At 52.0% G+C, this 20,706-nt stretch overlaps 7 protein-coding genes across 7 annotated transcripts; 4 read left to right on the top strand and 3 right to left on the bottom strand.

The window, feature by feature from the left end:
- Nucleotides 1-1,403: 1,403 nt before the first annotated feature.
- Nucleotides 1,404-3,728, top strand: B0T23DRAFT_425832 (uncharacterized protein; the record flags this gene model as incomplete). The annotated part of the gene is made up of 3 exons (XM_062839937.1): nt 1,404-2,108; nt 2,172-2,398; nt 2,453-3,728. 3 exons carry the CDS (start codon nt 1,404-1,406, stop codon nt 3,726-3,728), a joined length of 2,208 nt encoding a protein of 735 aa, XP_062694892.1.
- Nucleotides 3,729-6,288: 2,560 nt separating this feature from the next.
- On the bottom strand, nt 6,289-8,749 carry B0T23DRAFT_312275 (Dolichyl-phosphate-mannose-protein mannosyltransferase-domain-containing protein; the record flags this gene model as incomplete). Its single annotated transcript, XM_062834677.1, has 3 exons — nt 6,289-6,716; nt 6,789-8,427; nt 8,492-8,749. 3 exons carry the CDS (start codon nt 8,747-8,749, stop codon nt 6,289-6,291), a joined length of 2,325 nt encoding a protein of 774 aa, XP_062694893.1.
- Nucleotides 8,750-10,093: 1,344 nt separating this feature from the next.
- On the top strand, nt 10,094-10,597 carry B0T23DRAFT_392973 (protein HMF1; the record flags this gene model as incomplete). Its single annotated transcript, XM_062838042.1, has 3 exons — nt 10,094-10,133; nt 10,203-10,420; nt 10,481-10,597. 3 exons carry the CDS (start codon nt 10,094-10,096, stop codon nt 10,595-10,597), a joined length of 375 nt encoding a protein of 124 aa, XP_062694894.1.
- A 655-nt stretch (nt 10,598-11,252) lies between these two features.
- B0T23DRAFT_60459 (uncharacterized protein) lies at nt 11,253-12,183 on the top strand. Its single transcript, XM_062841524.1, has 2 exons — nt 11,253-11,403; nt 11,464-12,183. Exons 1-2 carry the CDS (start codon nt 11,323-11,325, stop codon nt 11,830-11,832), a joined length of 450 nt encoding a protein of 149 aa, XP_062694895.1. The 5' UTR covers nt 11,253-11,322; the 3' UTR covers nt 11,833-12,183.
- A 1,828-nt stretch (nt 12,184-14,011) lies between these two features.
- Nucleotides 14,012-14,758, bottom strand: B0T23DRAFT_60473 (uncharacterized protein). Its single transcript, XM_062841525.1, has one exon. The coding sequence runs from the start codon at nt 14,624-14,626 to the stop codon at nt 14,156-14,158; it is 471 nt and encodes a 156-aa protein (XP_062694896.1). The 5' UTR covers nt 14,627-14,758; the 3' UTR covers nt 14,012-14,155.
- A 133-nt stretch (nt 14,759-14,891) lies between these two features.
- B0T23DRAFT_312037 (uncharacterized protein) lies at nt 14,892-15,668 on the bottom strand (the record flags this gene model as incomplete). The annotated part of the gene is made up of 1 exon (XM_062834669.1): nt 14,892-15,668. The coding sequence occupies one exon, from the start codon at nt 15,666-15,668 to the stop codon at nt 14,892-14,894; it is 777 nt and encodes a 258-aa protein (XP_062694897.1).
- A 2,759-nt stretch (nt 15,669-18,427) lies between these two features.
- Nucleotides 18,428-20,680, top strand: B0T23DRAFT_351733 (uncharacterized protein; the record flags this gene model as incomplete). Its single annotated transcript, XM_062836082.1, has 2 exons — nt 18,428-18,462; nt 18,679-20,680. 2 exons carry the CDS (start codon nt 18,428-18,430, stop codon nt 20,678-20,680), a joined length of 2,037 nt encoding a protein of 678 aa, XP_062694898.1.
- Nucleotides 20,681-20,706: the final 26 nt, after the last annotated feature.

Below are 20,706 nucleotides of genomic sequence, written 5' to 3' on the forward strand. Positions count from 1 at the left end.
TAATAGCCCTGCCAAAAGTCTTCGTTGCGAAGATTGGCTTTGCTAGTGGAAGACTTCCGGGAGACGCGTGTGGTCCCGAGATGAGGTGCATCCAGACAGGGCTGACATGGGTTTTTGGGGGGTTGGTCATCAGATAATCAAGGGACACACTGCGGTGGAGCTGAGATGCTTGCTTGAATGCAATTGGCTGTTGGTCGGCAGAGTAAGCACAGCGGATATATCGCCGTCAATGTCTCACTTTAACATCACCTAACTGACATCACATACCATAACCAACGCCGCAGCAAACAGCCTCTGCAACAGAAAAGCGGGAGGTGCAGCAGTGCCAACGAGAAGGGAAGACAGACTCGAGAGCGAGAGTGACGGGATAGAGGGGTTGCCATAAAAAGAGATCGAGTGTGGCATTGGCACCGTGAACACCCCAAGGCAAAAAGCCCAAGCACAGGTGTTGGCGTGGGCAAGAGCAAAAGGAAGGATCCGCGCTCAACCACTTCCATCCAATGGCGGGGACGCTAGCGTGGAGCTGCGCCGCTTGACCCACCCGGACCCTAGTCCGTCAGCAGGCAGCAACGTTCGGCCTCGCTCCATTCTCCATTTCTCATCACCCATCCTCTCCCCAGCTTCGACTCTGTGACCGTCAGGTTCGCTTCCCGTTCACGATCCATTTTCCTCCCTAGCCATCCACCACAGCATCCTCCCTTGAACCTTTTTACTCTACCCAGGTTCTTCCTGCCTGTTGCTCTCGTCCGGTGTTCTGCCCCGGGTCATCCGGACTAGACTTGATCACTGCTATTGTCCCCATTCACCACAGTTTGAACGACATACCCGACGTGTTAGCCAAGTACAGCAAACACAGCCTGCTATTGATACCAAGCCTGAATACCAACCCGATACCCAGCCCTTCCTAGGTTTCTTTCCAATTCCACTACTCTACGCTACCGCACCTTTCTCCACGATCCATCTTTCTCCTGTTCCGATCGCCGCCTCCATCGCCTGCTATCGTGATCCTATCGCCAGCGCCTCAACCCAACAACCAGCCTTGACGTCCGGGATTCCAAGATATCTCAGACTCAGGTCAAAGTCGCCGGGCTGCCAGGTATTTGTCAGCTCGTGCCATCTCATCAAAGTAAGATAAAACCCGCCTGCTGGCATCTATCCCGCCCCGACGTCTACCTCCACAGTCCTTGGCCAATCCTGTCCTGCCTCGTCTTGATAGGGGTAAAGCGAAGTGTGGGATGTCGTTATGATGCATCCGGTGTAGCATACTGCCGCTCCCTGTGACTCACACGACGTTCCTCGGTCTCCCATGCCCCTCCTGACTTTGCAAGCTTTCGAGAGTTCACGGACTGACCAGAGAAAACAGTCGACAACATAACCCATCAACTCCACACAACTCAGCAAACATGTCGAACCCTCGCAGGAGACCAGCGGGTGGACTGACCCTCAAGACGAACATGCTCCTACAAAAGGGAGCTACCTTCCACTCTCCCACTACTCCAGCCTCGGGGGATTCTTCTGAGCGCGTCTTCGTCCCGCCGTCGCTCCCTCGCCGCTCCCACACCAACTTGGACGATGTTATCGACTCCCGCTGTCGCCGCGTTGCCTTAGCTTTGGATGCGATCGAGAGGCAATTGGCCTCCTCAAATGACACCTTTGCCTCGGCTAGTCGCAGTGACAAGTGTATTCCCCCGCCTCGTGGGCTGCTTGAAAGAAACTTGGATTCGCCTATCATGCCCAAGGAGGTTGAGCCTGAGCGCCGGATGCTCCGTCCACGGACACGCCGTTCTTCTCGGCACCACGATTCAGACAGCGGTCTAGGAAGCTCGATTGCTTCTACTTCCGAGAAGGATGCCTCTTCCAAGGCCAAGACGACGAGGACTTCGGCTGTCGCCAGATCCGCCACCGCCCGCGCAGCATCAACACCTGATCTTCTGGGCCTTGGTGACCGTGCTACCAACCGCATCGTTGAATACATTTTGAAGCCTCTGCTTGCAAAGCCGACTTTGAAAGAGTTTCACTCGCTTGTGCTTGAGTGTCCCAAAAAGATCCAGAACAAGGAGATCATGTGCCTAAGAGATCTTGAGAAGACTTTGATCCTCATGGCTCCGGTAAGCGAATTTAACGATCCCTTGGATGTTAGGATGAATACTTACCGTTCGCTACTGTCAAAGGAGAGGACCAAAGCTGCAGGCTCATACCTCGATTTCTGTCTGACGACAATCGACTGCCTCCAGGCAACTGTCCAGCACCTTGGCGACCGCGAGCTGACTCGCCCTCGCGACCTCCCTTACACCAACGGTTATTTTGTTGATCTCGTTGATCAGTTCTACAACTATGCTCGGCAGATCGCGGAAAGCAACAAGACCAAGGAAGGCGCCAATGACATGGATATTGATCCGTACGATTCCCTCTTCTCCTGCAACTGTGCGGCTTGCGCTGACATTTACTTTAGCACTGATCAAATCAAGATACACGGTGGCCCTCACATCAACGGCAGGCTTTCGGAACTGGTCCGCGTGAAGAAGGACGGACAGGCCATCTCCTTGGCTACTGGATTGCCTGTGGACCTTTGTGATAAGGCGCCAGAAACCCCGGTAAACTTCAAGCGCTCCCAAAGCGAGGAGGCCCTGGATGAAGAGGAGGTTATGCGCTCCATGGCTCGCCGAAAGAAGAACGCCAGCCCTGAGGAGCTGGCGCCGAAGAGATGCCGCGAGCCTGGTTGCAACAAGGAGTTCAAGCGCCCTTGTGACCTGACCAAGCACGAGAAGACACATTCTAGACCATGGAAGTGCCCGGTCAAGACATGCAAGTACCACGAGTACGGCTGGCCCACCGAGAAGGAAATGGATCGTCATCACAACGACAAGCACTCCTCAGCCCCACCTATGTACGAGTGCCTCTTCAAGCCTTGCCCCTACAAGTCCAAGCGCGAGTCCAACTGCAAGCAGCATATGGAAAAGGCCCATGGCTGGACGTACGTTAGGACCAAAACCAATGGCAAGAAGCCTAGTACGCTTCCCAGCTTGGGGCCCGATTCCGGCCACCCCACTCCCCAGCTGCAGAACATTGGTACCCCTTCGAGCGACCGCAGTATGAGCATCGCCACTCCCTCCGATGATTGGAACGCTGGGCTGTACCAGACCAACATTGAGTTCCCTGCATATGCTCCCGAGTTCAACTTCAACACCATCCCACAGCAGCTTGAGCTTGACTATTCACCCATTGACAACGGCACCCCGTCACCGGATTCTGGCATGGACCACAATTCTGCGTATCAAGATCTCAACGAATTCACGCTCATTGATGACATCTACGGTGCGACTATGCAACTGCCCAACCAAGTCATTTCTCCCTTCTACCTCAAAGACATGGGACAGCATCTCGGCGCGTACACCGCGCCCGACCTTTGCCAGCCACATCCCGCCCATATTTCCCCCATTGGGCAAGGAAACACGATGCTTTTCACACCCCCTACTTCATTGGGGGAAGTTGATGAGGGCTTTGAGGATCACGATTTTGCCATGAGTAATTGCAATAATGTCCCTGGAGACTTCATTTTGTATCCTCCAACCACTGACGCCTACTCAAAACCCACATTCACTGAATCACTTTTCACGAACGTGGACATTCCGAGCATGGCTGCCGGCTATTCCCAGCCATCATCTCAGGACATCCTGCACGCCTACCAAAGTGATTGGACTTCGCATGATATGAATGCTTACTTCTAAATCATACAAGTTGGGGAGAACGCAATTCACTGTATCATGAAGCTCTATGCGCGCGACTGGACTCGGAGGTTCCTGGGCCCATCCATCCACAGAGTACCGGTTGGAACCTTGGGTGCACTGCTGATACCAAAACTAAGATGTAAAAGAGAATATGACAGTCAATTCTACTCAGTGGATTACTGGAGGTGGGCTGGGGTATGATTTTATCAGCGAGTTTGAATGGGGTTTAGCGATTTAAGGACCTGTGTCCTTCTGTGTTATATTATGATGTCATGAATGCGAGCCTACGGTTGATCAAGTGGGATTTGAGAGTGGCAGATGCAAAAACGAAACTGCGAAGGAAGGGCAGAGGTCGGTGTGTTTGTTGTGGTGTTATAGTATTTCTTTTAGGCAAACTCAGTCCCTCCTTCCCACTTGACACACTTTCACTGATTGAATCAAACCGTGTTGCGTGCTAGAAACTCTACATGGGTGGTATTCGACCGTGAACTGCACTTATATCTTCAGTCTCTTCCATAGCCGTTGATGACAAATGCGTTGCCTTTTTCTCGACCTGTGTCAATTTCATGTGCTTTCCCTTGCTGATATTGTTCATTTCTGCTTCCTCGCCGTACTCAAGTTCCTAACCTGAACTATCATAATACCAATGATTTACAGCCAGCATTGCCCCTGCACGCCCGATTCTCCCGGCCGGACTTGACGGTCGTTTTGTCGCCGTTACCTTACCCGTGCTTCACAGCGGTAGAACCCTACAGCACAGTTATGTCTCCTGCTAAAATGCTAACTCCCCAAAGCCCCTTTTTGCTAAGAAATCCGGCTTCCGGCATTAGTTGCATTAACAGGGGACATTACTGTATGTACTAATAGCGGCTGCCGAAGCGGCAGGGGATCGTCCCTACCAAAAGCGTTGCTACGTTCGATCGTTATGATCCGTGCACGAAGCTCCAGTCCTTGCAACTTGTGGTGGGGTCTTTCCTAGCTTAGAGCATGAGCCACTTTTTTGCACCTCTTACAAACTTTTCCTCCCGACCTCGCTCGTTTCAATTTTTTTTTTTTTTTTTTATCTTTCTCTTTTCTTTGGCTGCTGGCGATCCGAACAAGTCCTTCTTCACAACAGCGCCGCGATCTTATCTCGCACTACGCAACGACCGTGGACGGCCGATGGCTTAATCGACCACTTATTCAATCGACACAATGCTATGAGAGATTCTGCATGACGCCTCACGGCGCGCCTTGAAGGAGTTTCGGTTGGGGGGTTGTGGGTGGTCTGTCCATCACGGACTAGTACCATCCCAGTCGGGGAAGTCGGTCGGTCGAATGGATCGGATTGGGTCTGATGGAGCGTGTGAGGAAGCACAGATGATGAACGATTAAGGATCGAAATCGGCACTTGCTTACCGCTCGGTGGCTTGGCCTGCTCGCGAGAGCTCGCTCAGCTTAGCGGGTGCGGTCGTTATGGAATCTGCCTTTTCCTCCCTCTTCTCATCTTCCTCTGCTTGCTTCCTCATCCAGTCCTCCTACAGGTACCCAAACCAACCCGTCACGAGCCGGCTCTCCCCTCAGCAAACATTTCAAGTGGTACGTTTCTACTTTTCCTCCCTGTCCTCCATTTCCCGGTCCTCATCATATCCATCCAACCCCCCTCCGTATATCATGATGATTTTCGCAGCTCGCGCTGCAACCCTCCATATATGTAATAGGAAGAGCCGTATGAACCTCCTCGGGTTATTCCTTCCTCAACAAGGTGGGGACCCCTTGGCTGGCCCGCTATCTAAAAAGCTTGTCCCAGAAAGCCACTTCTCTTAGGGGAAAACGCCTGCATCGTCATGTGCTCGCGGGTATCTGGAGGATGGGGGGTAGTGTGGTTGGTGAGGTTGGTGGTGCTTATAAACTGGGTTTCTGAAATATACGAACACATCACAAAATATCTGGTGACCACATCTATTTGTTCTGTTCGAGAACATCTCAAGCTAACTTGCTTGAAAAAGACAGATTGTCGAGTTGTTATTTTCGCCACAGTTGGGCGGCCGTAGATGGTATGGAGAGATATCATACGATAAGCTCTGGAAGTTGCTGGGCTTTGGTGCCCCGACACCTCGAGAGTTCCTGTGATGACTTCGTTACGAACAGGTGGTTGGAATAATCTAACATTGATGATATAATACAACCACTTTTTTACTTTCAGAACATGTGATTGCTGAAGTGACATTGTGCCCAAGCCCAAGGTGGTGTGGCATCCAGCAAGGCATATACTAATTCATGAGATCTTGCAGTAACCGAACAGATTTAATTTTGATCTAAGGTGAGAATGGCTCTAAATCCGTATCAGACATAGGAAGGTAACATGACTTTGAGGTCAATTCCAGCTCTAAATCTTCCTTGCATGCCATATTCGCCCGCACATTGATGTGCTCAGATTGGAACTGGAAACGCCTACACGCCACCTTGCCACTTTCCCCATTTTCACCCTATTACACACTCAAACACAACTCTACTGTACACTCACATTCTCCTGTGCACACACATCTGCATGGTTTTGTCAAGTGACAATGGGTCCACTCTACTTGGCGAAGTGAAGATCGTAGCCCAGCCACTTCCTCCGGTTAACCTCGGGAGCGGTCAACCCAGGATATCCGTAGGTCAAGGGCAAGAAGAAGTACCAGCCAAAGGCGACAAGGACCATGATGACAGCAGTCGCAATCCAGGCGCCAGCCATGCTCTGGCCAGCAAGACGCTCGCGGGCACTCAAGCGGCGCTTGGTGGTAGGAGCGACCTTCTTACCCGACTTGCTGGGCTGGTACTCAGGCTCCGCTGAGTCGGTGCTGAAGAGGAACTCCACCACCGAGCCAGTAACAAGTGCCGAGGCAAGGTGAGCCGGTAGATAATGATGCAAGAAGAGCTGACGGCCCATGACGAAGAAGGGGAAGTAGTGAGTTGCCCAGGCGAGGAAGAAGAAACCTGTAGAGTTGTACAAGCGGGATCGGGTACCTAGTATGTCCAGATTAGCCTCATGTTTCAAATCACAGTCATCATAACAACGAGGAGTGCAAGGGTACTTACGACGATCCATGGCGTCGAGCCCACGGCGGAGCGAGAACTGATCCGCCAGGACAATTCCGGCATAGATAGCCAAGACACTGCTAGCGAGCCACCATCCGATGGGATTACCAAGGAAGTAAATTTGCTGGCGAGTATCGTTCTGCGTCCAGAAGCTCACGCCACGCAATAGGAAAGGCCACTGGTACGGCAGAGAGGCATAAGGATGGCTACTGGTGAGCTGGTTGTTGTGCCAGAACATCGACCGCTGCAGCTCGAACCACTTGCGCAGGAACGGAAGAGTCTTGACCTTCTTCTCAGGCTTCTCACGGCGCGCGTGATCCGCGGGCAGAGACACAATGTCCTCAACAAGCCAGACGTTGGAGCTCTGTGCCAGTTGCTTGTTACCGTTGATCTCCTGTTGCTTGTGACCCCATTCCGGGAGTGGCTTCGAGTGAGTCCACATGGCAACCTTGCTCGGGTTGTGGATCAGCTTGAAGTGGCTGGAAATACTCTTGAATTCCTGGTTGGCCTTTCCATGCTCGATACGGATCTCAAAAAGAGTATCAGCCGCGCGGTCGCCGTAGGCATCGCCAATGGAGACGGTGGTGAATTCTTGGTTGGTAGGATAGTAAGGAGAAGCAACATCGTGAGAGAGCAGGATGGTATCCGTAACAATGTGGCGAAGCCTCACGAGATCATGGTTCTTGATGGGATGACCGAGCTTCTGATCGTCAGGGCCAGGGGGGAGGATCTGCCAGTAGTTGTTGGTATCATTGAAAGGGTAGCCAGTCACCTGTTGACCCTGGCTAGACACACGGCCATCGTCGTATCTCAGCGGGTACTTGTCCGGGTGGCTGTGAAGGTAGGCCTTGGTCTCCTTGTGCCTGATGCTGATGGTGTCATAGTAATCAATGGTGACGGCGTTGGCGAGCATAATGTTGTCACTGAGGGTCTCCTGGAACTCGGGGGTCATAAAGTCATCGCCAGGTCCAGAGCGAGTGAGGATCGAGAAGTGAACCTGGAACCAGAAGAGGTAGAAGATGAAGGGCATGATGATCAGACCAAAAGCCCTAGCCGCAAAGTGCTTGCCAAACTGGGGCAGAGTCAGAGCGCCACCGGGACGCTTGATGTCCAAAAGATCCCACAAGTCGATGCATACGGCAGAACCAATTGTGATGAAAGCGAAGAGGCCGACATACTTGGTGGAGATATCGCAAGAAAGGGCGAAGCCAGTCAGGATCAACCATTTCCACCACTTTCTGGAGAAGGGCTCGTGCCTCAGCTTGTGGAACTTGATATAGCAGAGCAAGCTGCACGCCATAGCAAAGACCAGGGTGGCATCGAGGAGAATCAGGCGAGTCTGGCCAATGTGAGCGTTGTCGAGGAGGACAAGACCGGCGGCAATCAGACAAGCTGGAAGACTATAACCCGACTCCCACATGATCATATAGACAACCGAGACGGTGAGGGCACCGAGAATGGCGGGAAGAGAGCGAAAGGCGACATAAGGGACCTTGTTGCGGATGTAGGAATCGCCAATGTTTTCGAAGTGGAAGTGGCCATCATAGCCGACCAACCAGCCCATGAAGGCAAAGAGAAGCTTGCCAAAGGGAGGGTGCACATCAAAAAAGTATGTTCTCTCGAGATAATAGGACGCGAACTGTGTGACGGCCCATGTCAGCCATGGCCAGTGGATATACGGTGCACTCGGGTCATCAAAGTACCTTTCCAAAATGGACTTCGTCGAACACGACCTCATCGGGATGGCTGATGCCCCAGAATCTGGTAAGGAACGCCAAGCCGGTGATGAGGACAAGAGCAAGTTTATATTCGAGTTCGGAGCCGGATTTGGCTGGAGCGACGGCATCCGGAACCTTGTCGGTTTCGACATCAGAGGAAACGCCATTCTTGGCTTTCTTACTCGAGGCTGGCACGTTCCTCTGGCGTAGAGTGGCCTCGGGGGTTGCTGTTGTGGAGGCCATGGCGGCCGGTCGAAGTGGTTATGGACTCAGACGTGGCCTATTCAAAGATTGATTGATGTTGTTAGGAGTGACGGAGATGGATGGACTGGAGCCTCATGACGTACCGTGAAGAGCAAGTCTCCCGTACTCTTGGGCGGTTAGACGCGAGGGATCGAACTTGCCCGTTGCCTTGTAATAGAGTGTTTGCACAATACTGGTGACGGGAATGAAAAAGAAGGCTTCGGCCACACCGACGACAACAGACGTCTTGAACCACGGGCGTACGCGAGAGAAGGTGGGAGGTGGAAGTTGCATTTGCAAAGAACAAGGTGGCCCTACGGGATCCAATGAAAACGGACAGCTGAATCCGTCGTCTTCTTGACAGGCGGACAGGGGCGCAAGGCAGAAGGCAAGGCTCGAGGGTAGATGAGCAGGGTTGCGCGAGCGTGAGGTGCAGCGGGCAGGTTGAGGTACGTACGCACGTAAGGAGATACAACTGAGGTAAAGTGGCAGCTTTTCGAGTTCCCAGCAGCCAGGAGCGAGCGTGACAACGCGACATTCAATCTCAATTTGTAGAAGTACCTAGAGGCTGGCAGCGGCGGGCCCACACCACGCCCAGGGGTCCGTTACGGCTGTTTTGGTGTACGCAGTAGGGGACACCCGCTTTGTATCGTGCCTTTGCAGAGGCTCAGACGTCTTCTCTTTGGCAGGGCAACCCTGACCGGGTGTATTGGATTGAAATTTCATGTGGATAGTTCGACCTCCGTGGCCTACTGTACATTTATCTGGCTTGCGCCCATTATGTACACTACCTCTAACAAGATTCACCTTACAGTAGCCAGTGCAACGATAAGATACCAGCGTGCAGCGCCCTGGTCCGAGTTTCTGAGATAATAAGGGTACACCTCGATCCCTGCCTCTTCAGCGGAAGCAATGACCGAGAAAGTGGCCGTTGGCAACTTGGCTCATCTCGGCGCAAAAGGTCCCCGAACCTTACGGCCCGGCCCAGATACCAGGTACAAGACCTCTGCTAACCGGCGACGGAATGCGGGGTTGATGCCCCACGAACCCTTCCAGAATAGAGGAAGAGTCCGAAGAACGGAGGCGATGAAGTCCATTGTGTAACGATATTTTATCGGTAACTTGGGAACTGGACTCTGCATCCACAGTGTCAATGGTTATGCAGTTTGGAGACGAATAGCACATAGCAGCTGGTGACCCACAAATGGTTTTTCTATCTCAATTGACCTGATGTTTGCCATTGCTGCCAAACGTGCTTCCAGAGTCATCTTTTCACCATCCATCTCTTCCGCCGCCATTTTCATAACAACCAGTCCCATTCCGACCCTCTACCGCACAGTCACCATGTCTGCCACTCCCGTCTTCTCCAAGGACGCCGCTCCTCGTACGTGCTCTGGGATGTATCAAGACTCACCAGTTCGGTGATGACTAACCTGTCTTGAACTGTTTCTAGCTGCCGGTCCCTACTCTCACGCCATCAAGACCCCCGCTGCCATCTACTGCTCTGGCCAGATCCCCTGCGACTCTGAGGGCAACCTTGTCGAGGGTACCATCCAGGAGAAGACTGCCGCCTGCATCAAGAACCTCAAGGCTGTCCTTGAGGCCGCTGGCTCGTCCATCGAGAAGGTCGTCAAGGTCAATGCCTTCCTTACTGACATGAGCAACTTTGCTGTGAGTCTTTACTTAGTCTGAGCCTCGTCTTGACCTCGCAATCTACTAAACGCTCTTCAGGCCATGAACGAGGAGTACTCCAAGTGGTTCACCCACAAGCCTGCTCGCAGCTGCGTTGCTGTTTACCAGCTTCCCAAGGGTGTCGATGTTGAGATTGAGTGCATTGCCCTCCCCTAAATGCACAGGCAGCAAGCAAGTGAAAACAGGGAAGCAGCGTTGTTTTCGTTAGCTACAAATGAGAGATGAGTGAAATCAACCTGATGACGGCATTTGGAGATTGGCACCTGTGACGTTGATTCGGCCCACTCCCAACATTTAACGCTCATCCGTTCCCCTCCCGATGATCCGGCATCCGGGGGCGCCGCGATCTCTCGGTTCAGGCCGATCAGACCGGGACGCGCCAAGCATGAATTGCACCGGTCTCCCATCCGATTGCTTCTTCAGTCCTGGTTCATTGTTTGCAAATGCATAGACACGTATATACCTGCTTGCGGTGATCAATGTCATATATGCGTCAACAGGTAGTGGGCATTCGTAGACCTGAATGCTTGTTGATAGGCAGCAGTTTGGGGTCATGTGAAAGCAACAAGGTCCGGACTGATTCGCTAGCAAATTGTGCCGTATAAGGTATTTACACCACAACAACCAACATGTAACGTCAGCATCAACTTTGCGAAGCTCGGCGGGCATTTCCCACCTTCCAGTTCACCTGCGAAAACTCAGCATCAACTCCACATACGACACGCTAGCTTCAGTTAGAATTAGGTCTCAACGAATGCTAAGTACGGGTTCTCGCATTTCTTGAATCTGCTTTCAACCTGCATCATCGAGCTTCAAAAATATCAACCCAGACAACCCACATATAACAATTTTTCAATCCTGCACCCGGCATCCCATACATTATGTCCAAACCCCCCGTGCCCGTCAGTGGCAATCGAGGCGATGCAAAGCCCGACATCCGGCGCCAGTCCGCGTTATACAAGGTGAGTGACGAATGACCTCATGCACAGCCTAAATCAGATTCACTAACACAAACCTCCAAGGTGGTCATGACTCCGATCATCTTCGTATCCTTCATTATATCTCTTGCCATCGTCGATCTGAAGTACTCTATGCATCGCTCTCACTATCACGCCGAAAGACGGCCTAGCAGGCTGCCTCCATGGCTTCATCGCATAGTTTACAAGTATCGCCCATATCACTACACTGCCGTGGACGAGAACGGTAAACCAGTCGAGAATATGGACGGCTATTATCACAGCAAGCAGCGAAAACTCATGGCCATGGAAGCTGATGACGCCTTTCAGATGCGGCGTACTGTGGTTGCAAGTCTTGTGCTCGCGGGCATGGTTGCGATATGGGGAGCTTGGTGGACGTTGAGATGGGTGTTGGGAAAGGTCTGCTGGATATGAAGAGTTGCGTTGGGTTAGCCACCCACATGGAGCAGAAGAACAAGCGCATATCATATCCCTGTGGGAGAGCCTCATTCGGATATTGAGATTTCTGGGGCATCTCATGTGCCAGCCTCTTGGACCTTCTCGTCGGCACTACAGATATAACAATGATACGAAAGCACAAAACTTGATTACCACGAGGGAAACCAAAAAGACATCAATTTCAACCAACAATCACTTCTGTTCCGGTGTCTGCCCGCTTCCCCTCCGGGGAGCACTACCACATCCCTCCGCCGAGCATACTTCACCCCTCTCAAAATCTGTTTCCTTCCATCATCCTCCCCCACATACTCCTCGCTCTTCTCCTCCTTTTCCTCCTCCTCCTCCTCCACCACCACCACCACAAACCCCCTAGTTCTACGCTCAACCAACCTTCTCGCCGCCTCCAGCTCCCCCCGACGTCGTTAATCTACACTTCAAAAACCCAGCCTCCGTCACGAACACCATCGCCGCCGCGAACAGCTTGCCTTCAACTCCTTTCTCACTGACCGAGTCATCAACAATCAGACACCTAAGCCGGCACGCCCCATCTCCTTGATCTTCTTTGTGCTCGCCATGTCCTTCTTGGACATCGGGCGACATGATACCTGCCCAGCCCGCGCCTTCCCAGACTGGCCCTGGACCAGGCCCAGGCAACAAGCACCAGCGGGCATGCGAGGTCCGCTATCTGATCCTTTATCACAGCAGGCCCTGTGCTCTTATGGTGTAGTGTACTTCCCGTTGATGAAAACGTGCGTGGCGGTTTTCGTAGCCCTGCAGCTGGGACCTTGTCGTTGGTTCTACAAGCCTAGCTCGGCGACCTAGCTTTTTATTTTATTTTCATAGGGTTGAAGGAATGGTTAGGGATGTTCAGAATGAAGTGAATTTGTTTCTCTGTGTCTATTTTGGGTTTTTTTTTGGGTGGAAGCACTGAATGTTTGATGTTGATTGCAATGCAAGTTGGGAGACACATGTTAATTGAAGACCATCAGATAAGGCACCCACCCTCTTCGACGTTGAGCTGATAGAATCGGAAGCCGGTGACCGCATCACGTCAAAGTCGCTTGACGTATCATCTGTTTGCACCATTACTCTGGTCCGGCTTTGGTTGGCTGTTTGACCTTGACATGGCCGAGAAATGGTTAGCTTTCCCCAGACTAACTAATTATGGACCGGCTCAGTGGAGGTCACTATCCGACATCCAGTGTCTGGTGCACCCTTTGTAGGTTGTATAATACCGATCGTAGGAAACAATGCCCTAGTTACCACGGCACCTGCTACATGTTAGGGGAAAATCTCCATGATGTGCCAAAGAAAAAAAAAAAAAAAAGGAAAAAAGAGAAAAAAAAACTAATACAAACTTGCCGAGAGGAGTGATAACGCAACAAAGAACCCAGCCTAGCAGTCAAGATCCAATATCCCATCAAATATAGATTGTGTACATGGCGAGACACAAATTAGTGTTCAGGACATTCCTTTATGTCTTACCAAGAACCCAGGGGATAGGGGAAAAATGAAACCTGGAATTTGAAACATTGTTGAACCCGGAAAAAAAAAAAGAAAAAGAAGAAAAAAAGAAACAAAAGAAAAAAAGAAAAAAAAGAGAGGGGTCTCACCGTAGGACAGGCCTGTGGGTGAAGGGAAGAAGAGAGCAAGTAAGCGGGAAATGTTGCCGATAAGCGCGAGACATGCAAGGAGGACAAGGAAGGGGACAGGCAAGGGGGTGTGCTCACTTCATTTTCTTCTTATTCTTTTTCTAAACTGGCTGTCCCCAGTTCCCGGGGTTCGCTCCCGGGAATTGTTGTTGTTACTATTGTAATTCATCACATCACCTTTCCCATGCATTTACCCATCATGACAAGGGTGGATGGAGAATTGTTTAGTTTATCAGGGAACCCTTTATCCTTAGCCTGTTGAGCGGTCGGTTGGTGCTATGTATTTCAGTCTTGACCGCACAATGGATCTTCCCTTCGGACACTCCCAACGGCAACCAGTATTAGTCTCCTTCTCTTGACTCCCCTTTGGCAACTTGGGTCACCATCACCATCGTCAAGGAACTTGCCGTGTTTGTATGATAAGTCATGATATTTCTCATGCTTCTCTCCCGCGGTTAGCCGAAGTCTAGATCTAGTAACCTCATATAATACCCTAGTCACCAAGGGTAGGTAGAGAAAAAGGGCCCCCTTTATTCAGCCTCAAGATTCAAAGAACCATACTAATGGGAGCCACCCCGACTAGTGTGACCTAGTCGCTGGTCGCTGATCAATGTGAATAGCAAAAAGAAACAAAGACTTGCTTGAGATCATCGGGCTTGTGTGTGCGTTGTGTGGGTGGTTGGGGATTCGGCCTCAGCCGGGTACTGCACCGCCAACTTCATCCCTTGCCTGCGATCCAGAAGCGGGTTCCTAGAAGCGCGCTCGAATATTTGCAGCAAGTCTACTAGGACATATGTAGGGGGTTGAAGTGTGTCTTGACGTCTCACCAGGATACACAGCAAAGAGCCAACAACCGTTGAGTAGCCACGACGAGCTGGATCTGAATTCGGAACAACGGGTCGGTAGAACATGGACGTAAACATCAAGAAGCGGCACAGTGGATGAAGTGACAGTCGTCTGAGTAAAAAAGCAACGTGGATTGCGCGTTGTTGTTGGACAAAAATGTAGGAGAAACGTCTCCCAGCCATGATATGTCCTAGTAGCTCTAATAAGAAGTAAGCAAATCTTCTGTCCGTGTGGCTGATCTGTCTGGTGTCAGATTTGTACGCCCCGTCCATGAAAGCTGGCCAGTCTCTTCTCCCAAAAGCAAAGTTGTAGATGGCAGCAAAAAGGCAACCTCCAACGCCCCAGAATGCTTGTGTAGATGGTTCTGATGATGTTACTGCAGCCTGTCCTCATTTCCCGAAAATCCCTGGGTTCCCACGCCGACGAGTATAGCAGTAAGTAAAAATAGCAACGTGGATATACCAGGCCCCACGGCAGAAATTAGTAGTGGCAAGGAATATGACAAAGTAGAAAGTTGCAAAGAGGACATGGGAACTCTCAACGCCAGGTTCCGTGAATCCCACTCCGTCGACTGCTGTTGGATTTGAGGCCCACGTCTCCACTGACCATCAAGCTTTTCCATCGCGTTCCCACGCTCTTGCGGTCTTTGCCCATGCTGCGCGCGCAATCTTGCCAATCGGATTTTGTAAGCTTGAGCTTGTCCAGCACTAGCTCAACAAGAATACAATCCTCCTCGGAGCTCCACGGCTCTCCATCTTCTACAATTACGTCGGTTCCTGGCGCGGTGGCTTGTTGTTGGCTCTCGTTCGCATGGTCGGCGTGGAGCGCGTGATAGTCCGAATGGTCGAGCCCGAGAGGGATAATTTCTGGAGCTATGCGCGACCGTGGGGGGGTTTGTGGTCGGCTGCCAAATGGTGGGAGCAACTGGGGTGGTACAGAAGGCGTCGTTACTCGTTGTCGTTGTTGCGTTTGCCGCTGCGGCTGCTGTTGGGCTTGTTGCAGCTGATTGTTGTGCTGGTTCCCGTCGTGATCTTGGTATTGATCTGAGTCTTGTTCATTGCTTTCTTCTCGTCCACGTTTGTCGTCCAGTGCGCGGTGGCGCCTATTGAGCCCCTTTAACGGAGGTGGCCGCTTGATGATGCGCTTGCGCTGGGAAGGCTGATCGGCATTCCTAGATCCGTATGACTCGGAGGTTTTTCTTGCGCGCAGCCGTAGCTTCACCGGAGGCATCGCGTGGGACATGGGCGGGGTGAGTAGTTGCCCATGGGATATCGTTTGGGGAGTGATAGGCTGCGTTGCAATCGCCGGGCTCATGCTGCTGTGCTCGAGGAACGGATCGGAGGAGGTCATGAGAAACTGCAGGGACCGAGACGTGGTAAAGAGATTATTCAAATCAGCCGAAGCAGGCGCTTGTTTAGGACTGGCAGGAGGTGAGACGAAAAGAGGTTGCTGAGGTCGTGTTTGCGACAAGTCACAACCAAAGGCTGAAGGTAGCAGCATCTTGATTAGATGATCTGAAGCGCAGGTCACAGTCTCCAAGGAGGTCGCGAGATGTATAGTGTAGTGTAGGCGTCTTGGAAAACTCCAACCCCAAAGACGAAGAGGAAGAGTATGGTAGACAAGCGCGCGCTCGTGTTCCTTGTTTTGGGATTGAGTTTTTGAGGTGGTTCCCGCTTGCGACAAGCGACGATGAGCGGCGCGCGCAAAGGGGTGTGTTGATGCTAATGGGAGGAGGCTTCCAGGACGATGACGTGCAGAAAGTTTGATTCAGTAGCCGATCAAGTGGAAGTTAAGGCTGAGAGCAGGAAGCTACGCGATAGGCTGAATAGACGTGTTCCAGGTGGTTGTTGTCGTGTAAAAGTCAGAAGAAAGTGACGAGGTCCTGATGAGGAATAATGCGCCTAATAAGACTCCCAGAGTGTCGTCCAGGGTTCACAGGGGACATGGCCGATAGCCTACAGTCAGAAAAGTGGTTCGTGAGCGGGCCACATGATGGGGCGAGCAAGGGGGCGCCATGCTCTAGCACAGATCTACCAATGAAAAGCGCGAAGCTTAGGTAGGTACGCATGATGTGCTCCACTTGATTGATGCTTTTCAGTGTCACCTCACTACACGTGTAGTGTACATAAGTACCTTGAGGCTTCCACTTCCTACAACCATTCTTTCGTCGACTTGGAGTTCACTGGCAAATGCGAGCTGATACTTACTTGGGCTGACAAAGCCCCGATTGTTCTTTTCATGAACCGCATTCCAAAGCACCAGAACTATTCATGAACCAAGCTGGCGTCTCAAGGAGACCACGAGAATGAGATGACCAGACCCTCAGGTCACAAGGGGGCTTAACTAACCTAATCTACAACGAGTTCCCAGCTATTGCTCAGCCAAGCAAGCTGCGACGTTGAGGTTGTTCTTGTCAGTCGTGTCCAACCATCGAATCGGCGATTGGTGTTGATCAGGACGGTTGGTCTACAGCGAGCGGAAGCGCTGCGTCAGGCTGCCAAGGGAGCGGTTTAATCTCGGCCGGCGAGAATGAACAGAAGCTGGCGGCCGGAAAGGGACCGGGTGCGAAGGGAGCCGAACGGGCAAAGACACATGGCCCATTGTGTCACTGAGGCGGATGACGCTGGAAAGTGGAAAGGCGTCCAACGCCAGCCAAACGCGATGCACACGCGTAAGATCAAATGAAGTGATTGACCAATGAAAACACACTGGGGATGAGATGAAGGGCCGAACGGAATTGTTTGGGATTGGCTTACAGGGTTTATCCATCCAGACGATGGATGGCAGGTCAATCAGTCAGGTACCACATCGTGATGTGCGCCGACACTGTGAATACCTCAATGTCCGGTTGATGGGAGTCCCTCTGATGCGTCCTCAAACCTTTGAGCTGATAGGAGCTCGCTCGGGTAGTGACTGTTTGGTTATTTGTGCCAAGGCGTGGTCTCAGATGGCATGAAACACAAAACAGCAACGGGCCTTGGCCATTCGACATTTCGGAGCCTCAGTCTTGGCACCGGTTCCGAAAGCGCCCCCGTTTACGACGACTAACGAGCATCTGGCCCGTCGGCCGACAAACATCGTCTACTCTCATCCCTTCGGCGCTTATCGGAAATTGGAGACCTAATCTATGGACAGGCTAACTGGTGGCAGTTTGAAAAACTGGCGTGAGTGACAGGAAACCGGAACTCTTTATGCTTGTAAAGACACGCCAACAGTCAAGTGACTCGCCAAGCCAACAAGACACTCCTTCTATCTCTCATCAAACCGCAATCTATCTTCTCAAAGGAAAAAAGGAAACCTGAGCCATTGAAGTACTCATGGGCCACAGTGTAACAGTCCCTAAACCTTGAACCAGCTTCATCCCGGATATTGATACCAGAATTCTATACCCAGGAACAGGAGAGTCAGTAAGAGCTTACCACTACCATCTATTTCTGACCTTCTCCTGTTTTGCTGTCATATGGTTCAAGGAGGTGAGTAGCCAAGGGGTAGTATAACTGCAACGAGTTACGGTCAGGGTTGGCTTTGAGGGAATATAGACTAGAATCACCGTGGAGGGTAAGAATGATGCACCTTCAGGGAGGCATGCTATCTGTTTGAAGTGGGCAAAGGCTCTGAGAAGCGCACTAGCACACCGGATTGCATCTCTAGAATACCAGGTTCAGGTTCAAATCACCATACCATACACAGTTGTTCTGGGACGTGAAGAGCGAGTGCTCTGCACATCCATCCAAAAATGCACAAGAGCTATAGCTAACCAAACGAGAAACCGGGAGTCCAAACCTTTTCTCTTCACCTTCTAACTCATCCCAACCTGAGTCTTTCCTCCCCTACGCCCGTGGGCACACAGCACCTATTCACCTTCCATGACGACCATGGAGATAGATTCTTGCTACCCATGGTATAATAACGTTGATAGCCCCCCAGTCTACAGTCATTCCTTCCCTCTTGTTCTCTGTAACCCCTATTTTGTCGACCATAATCTATCCGCTTTCTCGATTTACTTTGGCCTTCTTCACCACTTCCACCACCGACAGTCACTATACCTCATCCGGAGTTCTTGTCATATCCCCATGGACTCAAAGAGCGGCCGATACACCAACATTGGGTGTGCTGGCACCAAAAGAAAAGCCGCCGAAATCACAGCAAACAGTGGTTCAAAAAGAAAACCTTGCCATCAGGGGTGGGAGAAGCGCTTTGGGAAAATCCAGATGTGCGACACATGCAATCGGAGGGCACCAGACTTCCTCCTCCGCTGCAAAGTTTGCCCCTTTTATGTCTGCAAACTGTGTGTCTTTGCAAAGATGCTGGAGGGGGACGGCAGGCATTTCGTTGACATTGCCGAAACGGACTGGAGTACAACGGAACCGGCACCGAAGCGTACGATTAAAAGACCACGCGCTACCGCTCGCGCCCAGCCCAACAAGGCGGACACGACCTCTTCAATCTCAGTCTCCTCTTCACCCTCTATCCAACACCAACCGCAACTGCCCTCTTTGCGCACCCTGTTTCCTCCCGAATGCTTCCCAGCCCCTACAAGTGCTACAATGCCACGCCGTCAAGCGGGTGGAGATGAAGACGAGGACTACACGCCCCATTCTAAAAGGCAGAAGTCGCTACCTCACAGAGCCAGTCAAGAAGAGCCATCGGCTACCGACTCCCAGTGTTCTGAATCACGGTTTGATTTCGAACTTGACGCAGCTTACACTGCGGCTAGTTATCGCCCCAACCCGCGCAGATCAGCGACAGTTGCCTACGATCGCATTAGCCAGACCAGTCGCACCCCACGACAACCTCGCCGCGTTGAGCAACAAGAGAAACTTGCTCAGTGTCAGCAAAGTGAATCCCGTCGCAAAATACAACAAAACCAATGTGTCGACGAACTACAAACCTCTCCCAATCACGTTACAAGTGAAGCCAGTCGCGGTTCCCGTCACCTACACTTCACTGGGCCGCAGCAGCAGCAGCATCATCGTCATGTCCCGCAGAGCCAAACCTCTAGCAACGCTCCCGTCAAACCTTCGCCTCTGAGCAACATGTCTCTACTCAGGGATTTCGAACATCTGCCGACTGAGCTCACTGCCGCGTCTGGTCGACCCGTTCGCGGCGCAATGGCGAGGGCCCTGGACCGTATGAGCAACCAGAATCAGGCCGGCAGTTTATCCGCTGTCCAACTCGCTGGGGACGACTTCAGATCCGATTCACGACCAGCGAAACCCCCCATCTCCCGCGAACAACAGCGCAAACAGAACCTGATCATGGTTCTTTACCGAAGCATCTTCGACTCCAAGCTGAAAGAATTTCCCTCCCTCATGACCTTCCGCCCCATTCCCGACACCTGGCAAGAACCCTCACCCTGCGCCAGTTCCGCCCCTCCTGCTCCTCAGTCCCTTAACAACAACATCCCCCAACGCGCCGATTTCGACGCCTTCCACCAGCACAGTCTCAACTCGATCTTGCGCATGAAAACCCCCTATGGCGGCCCTGCAGTCCCAATCCCGCCCCTGGGTTACGAAAGCTATTCCTTCCAAAACTACCCCTCCACCCACAAGACCAATGAATATCACTCGACAGCAGCAGACATCTTTGGCCAGGCCGTCCCCTCGCTGCGCACCACGCCCAAATACCACCCGACAAACGACATGACGCCCGAGGAAATTCAGCGCTACCACAACGATCGGCGGCTGTTCGTTAAGATGAAGGCTGCCTGGGTTGATAACGACAAGATTCTGCGACTCCGGGAGCAAAAGGGGGATGAGGAGGCACTCCAGACGCTTTGGGATGTAGCCCAGGTGTTTAGAACGAGAAACCCAGTTAATCCGAGTGCAGAGAGTGTTAAGTGGTTTGTGGATAAGAGGGATGAGATCTTGAGGCCGAGGGGACGGAGTCAGCGCCAGAGCGCCAGTGCCCCTACTGGGGAGGAAGGCGGTGCCAGCGGCAATGTTGAAGACCTACTTGACGCGGCGGTTGCGGCAGAGGAGATGGAGGTAGAGCTGGAGCCAATGGACGTGGAAGAGCTGGAGAATAAGCTTGGGAACCGGGAGATGCCGCAGGCTGAGAACGACAATGATGGTGATGATGAACGTGACGCTGATGAACTAGCACCGGCGTTCAGAATGCTGCAGCAGCTGCAGCAGCAGCAACAACAACAGCATCAACAGCACCAAGCTTGGGTGAGCCATAGCATTCATTACCAAGATTACGATGCCGACGTTGACACCCCGGAGACACAGAGCGAGACTGACGAGCAGGAAAGACATGGACGCGCTCATTCTGAGCGGGCGCAAAGCAAGGGGAGGCTCGGTATCAATGATCTCCTTAACTAGGAGCGGTTGGCCCGGCAACTACCAGG

The sequence above is a fragment of the Neurospora hispaniola genome (genome assembly GCF_033458365.1).
Source record: "Neurospora hispaniola strain FGSC 10403 chromosome Unknown B0T23scaffold_2, whole genome shotgun sequence".
Lineage (NCBI taxonomy): Eukaryota > Fungi > Ascomycota > Sordariomycetes > Sordariales > Sordariaceae > Neurospora > Neurospora hispaniola.

Excerpts from the sequence above, each read along its gene's own strand:
- B0T23DRAFT_60473 (XM_062841525.1), bottom strand. The coding sequence starts at position 14,626 with ATGGACGGGGCGTACAAATCTGACACCAGACAGATCAGCCACACGGAC.
- B0T23DRAFT_60459 (XM_062841524.1), top strand. The coding sequence starts at position 11,323 with ATGTCCAAACCCCCCGTGCCCGTCAGTGGCAATCGAGGCGATGCAAAG. Across the intron at positions 11,404-11,463 it reads GCCAGTCCGCGTTATACAAG|GTGGTCATGACTCCGATCAT; the intron begins GTGAGTGACGAA and ends CAAACCTCCAAG.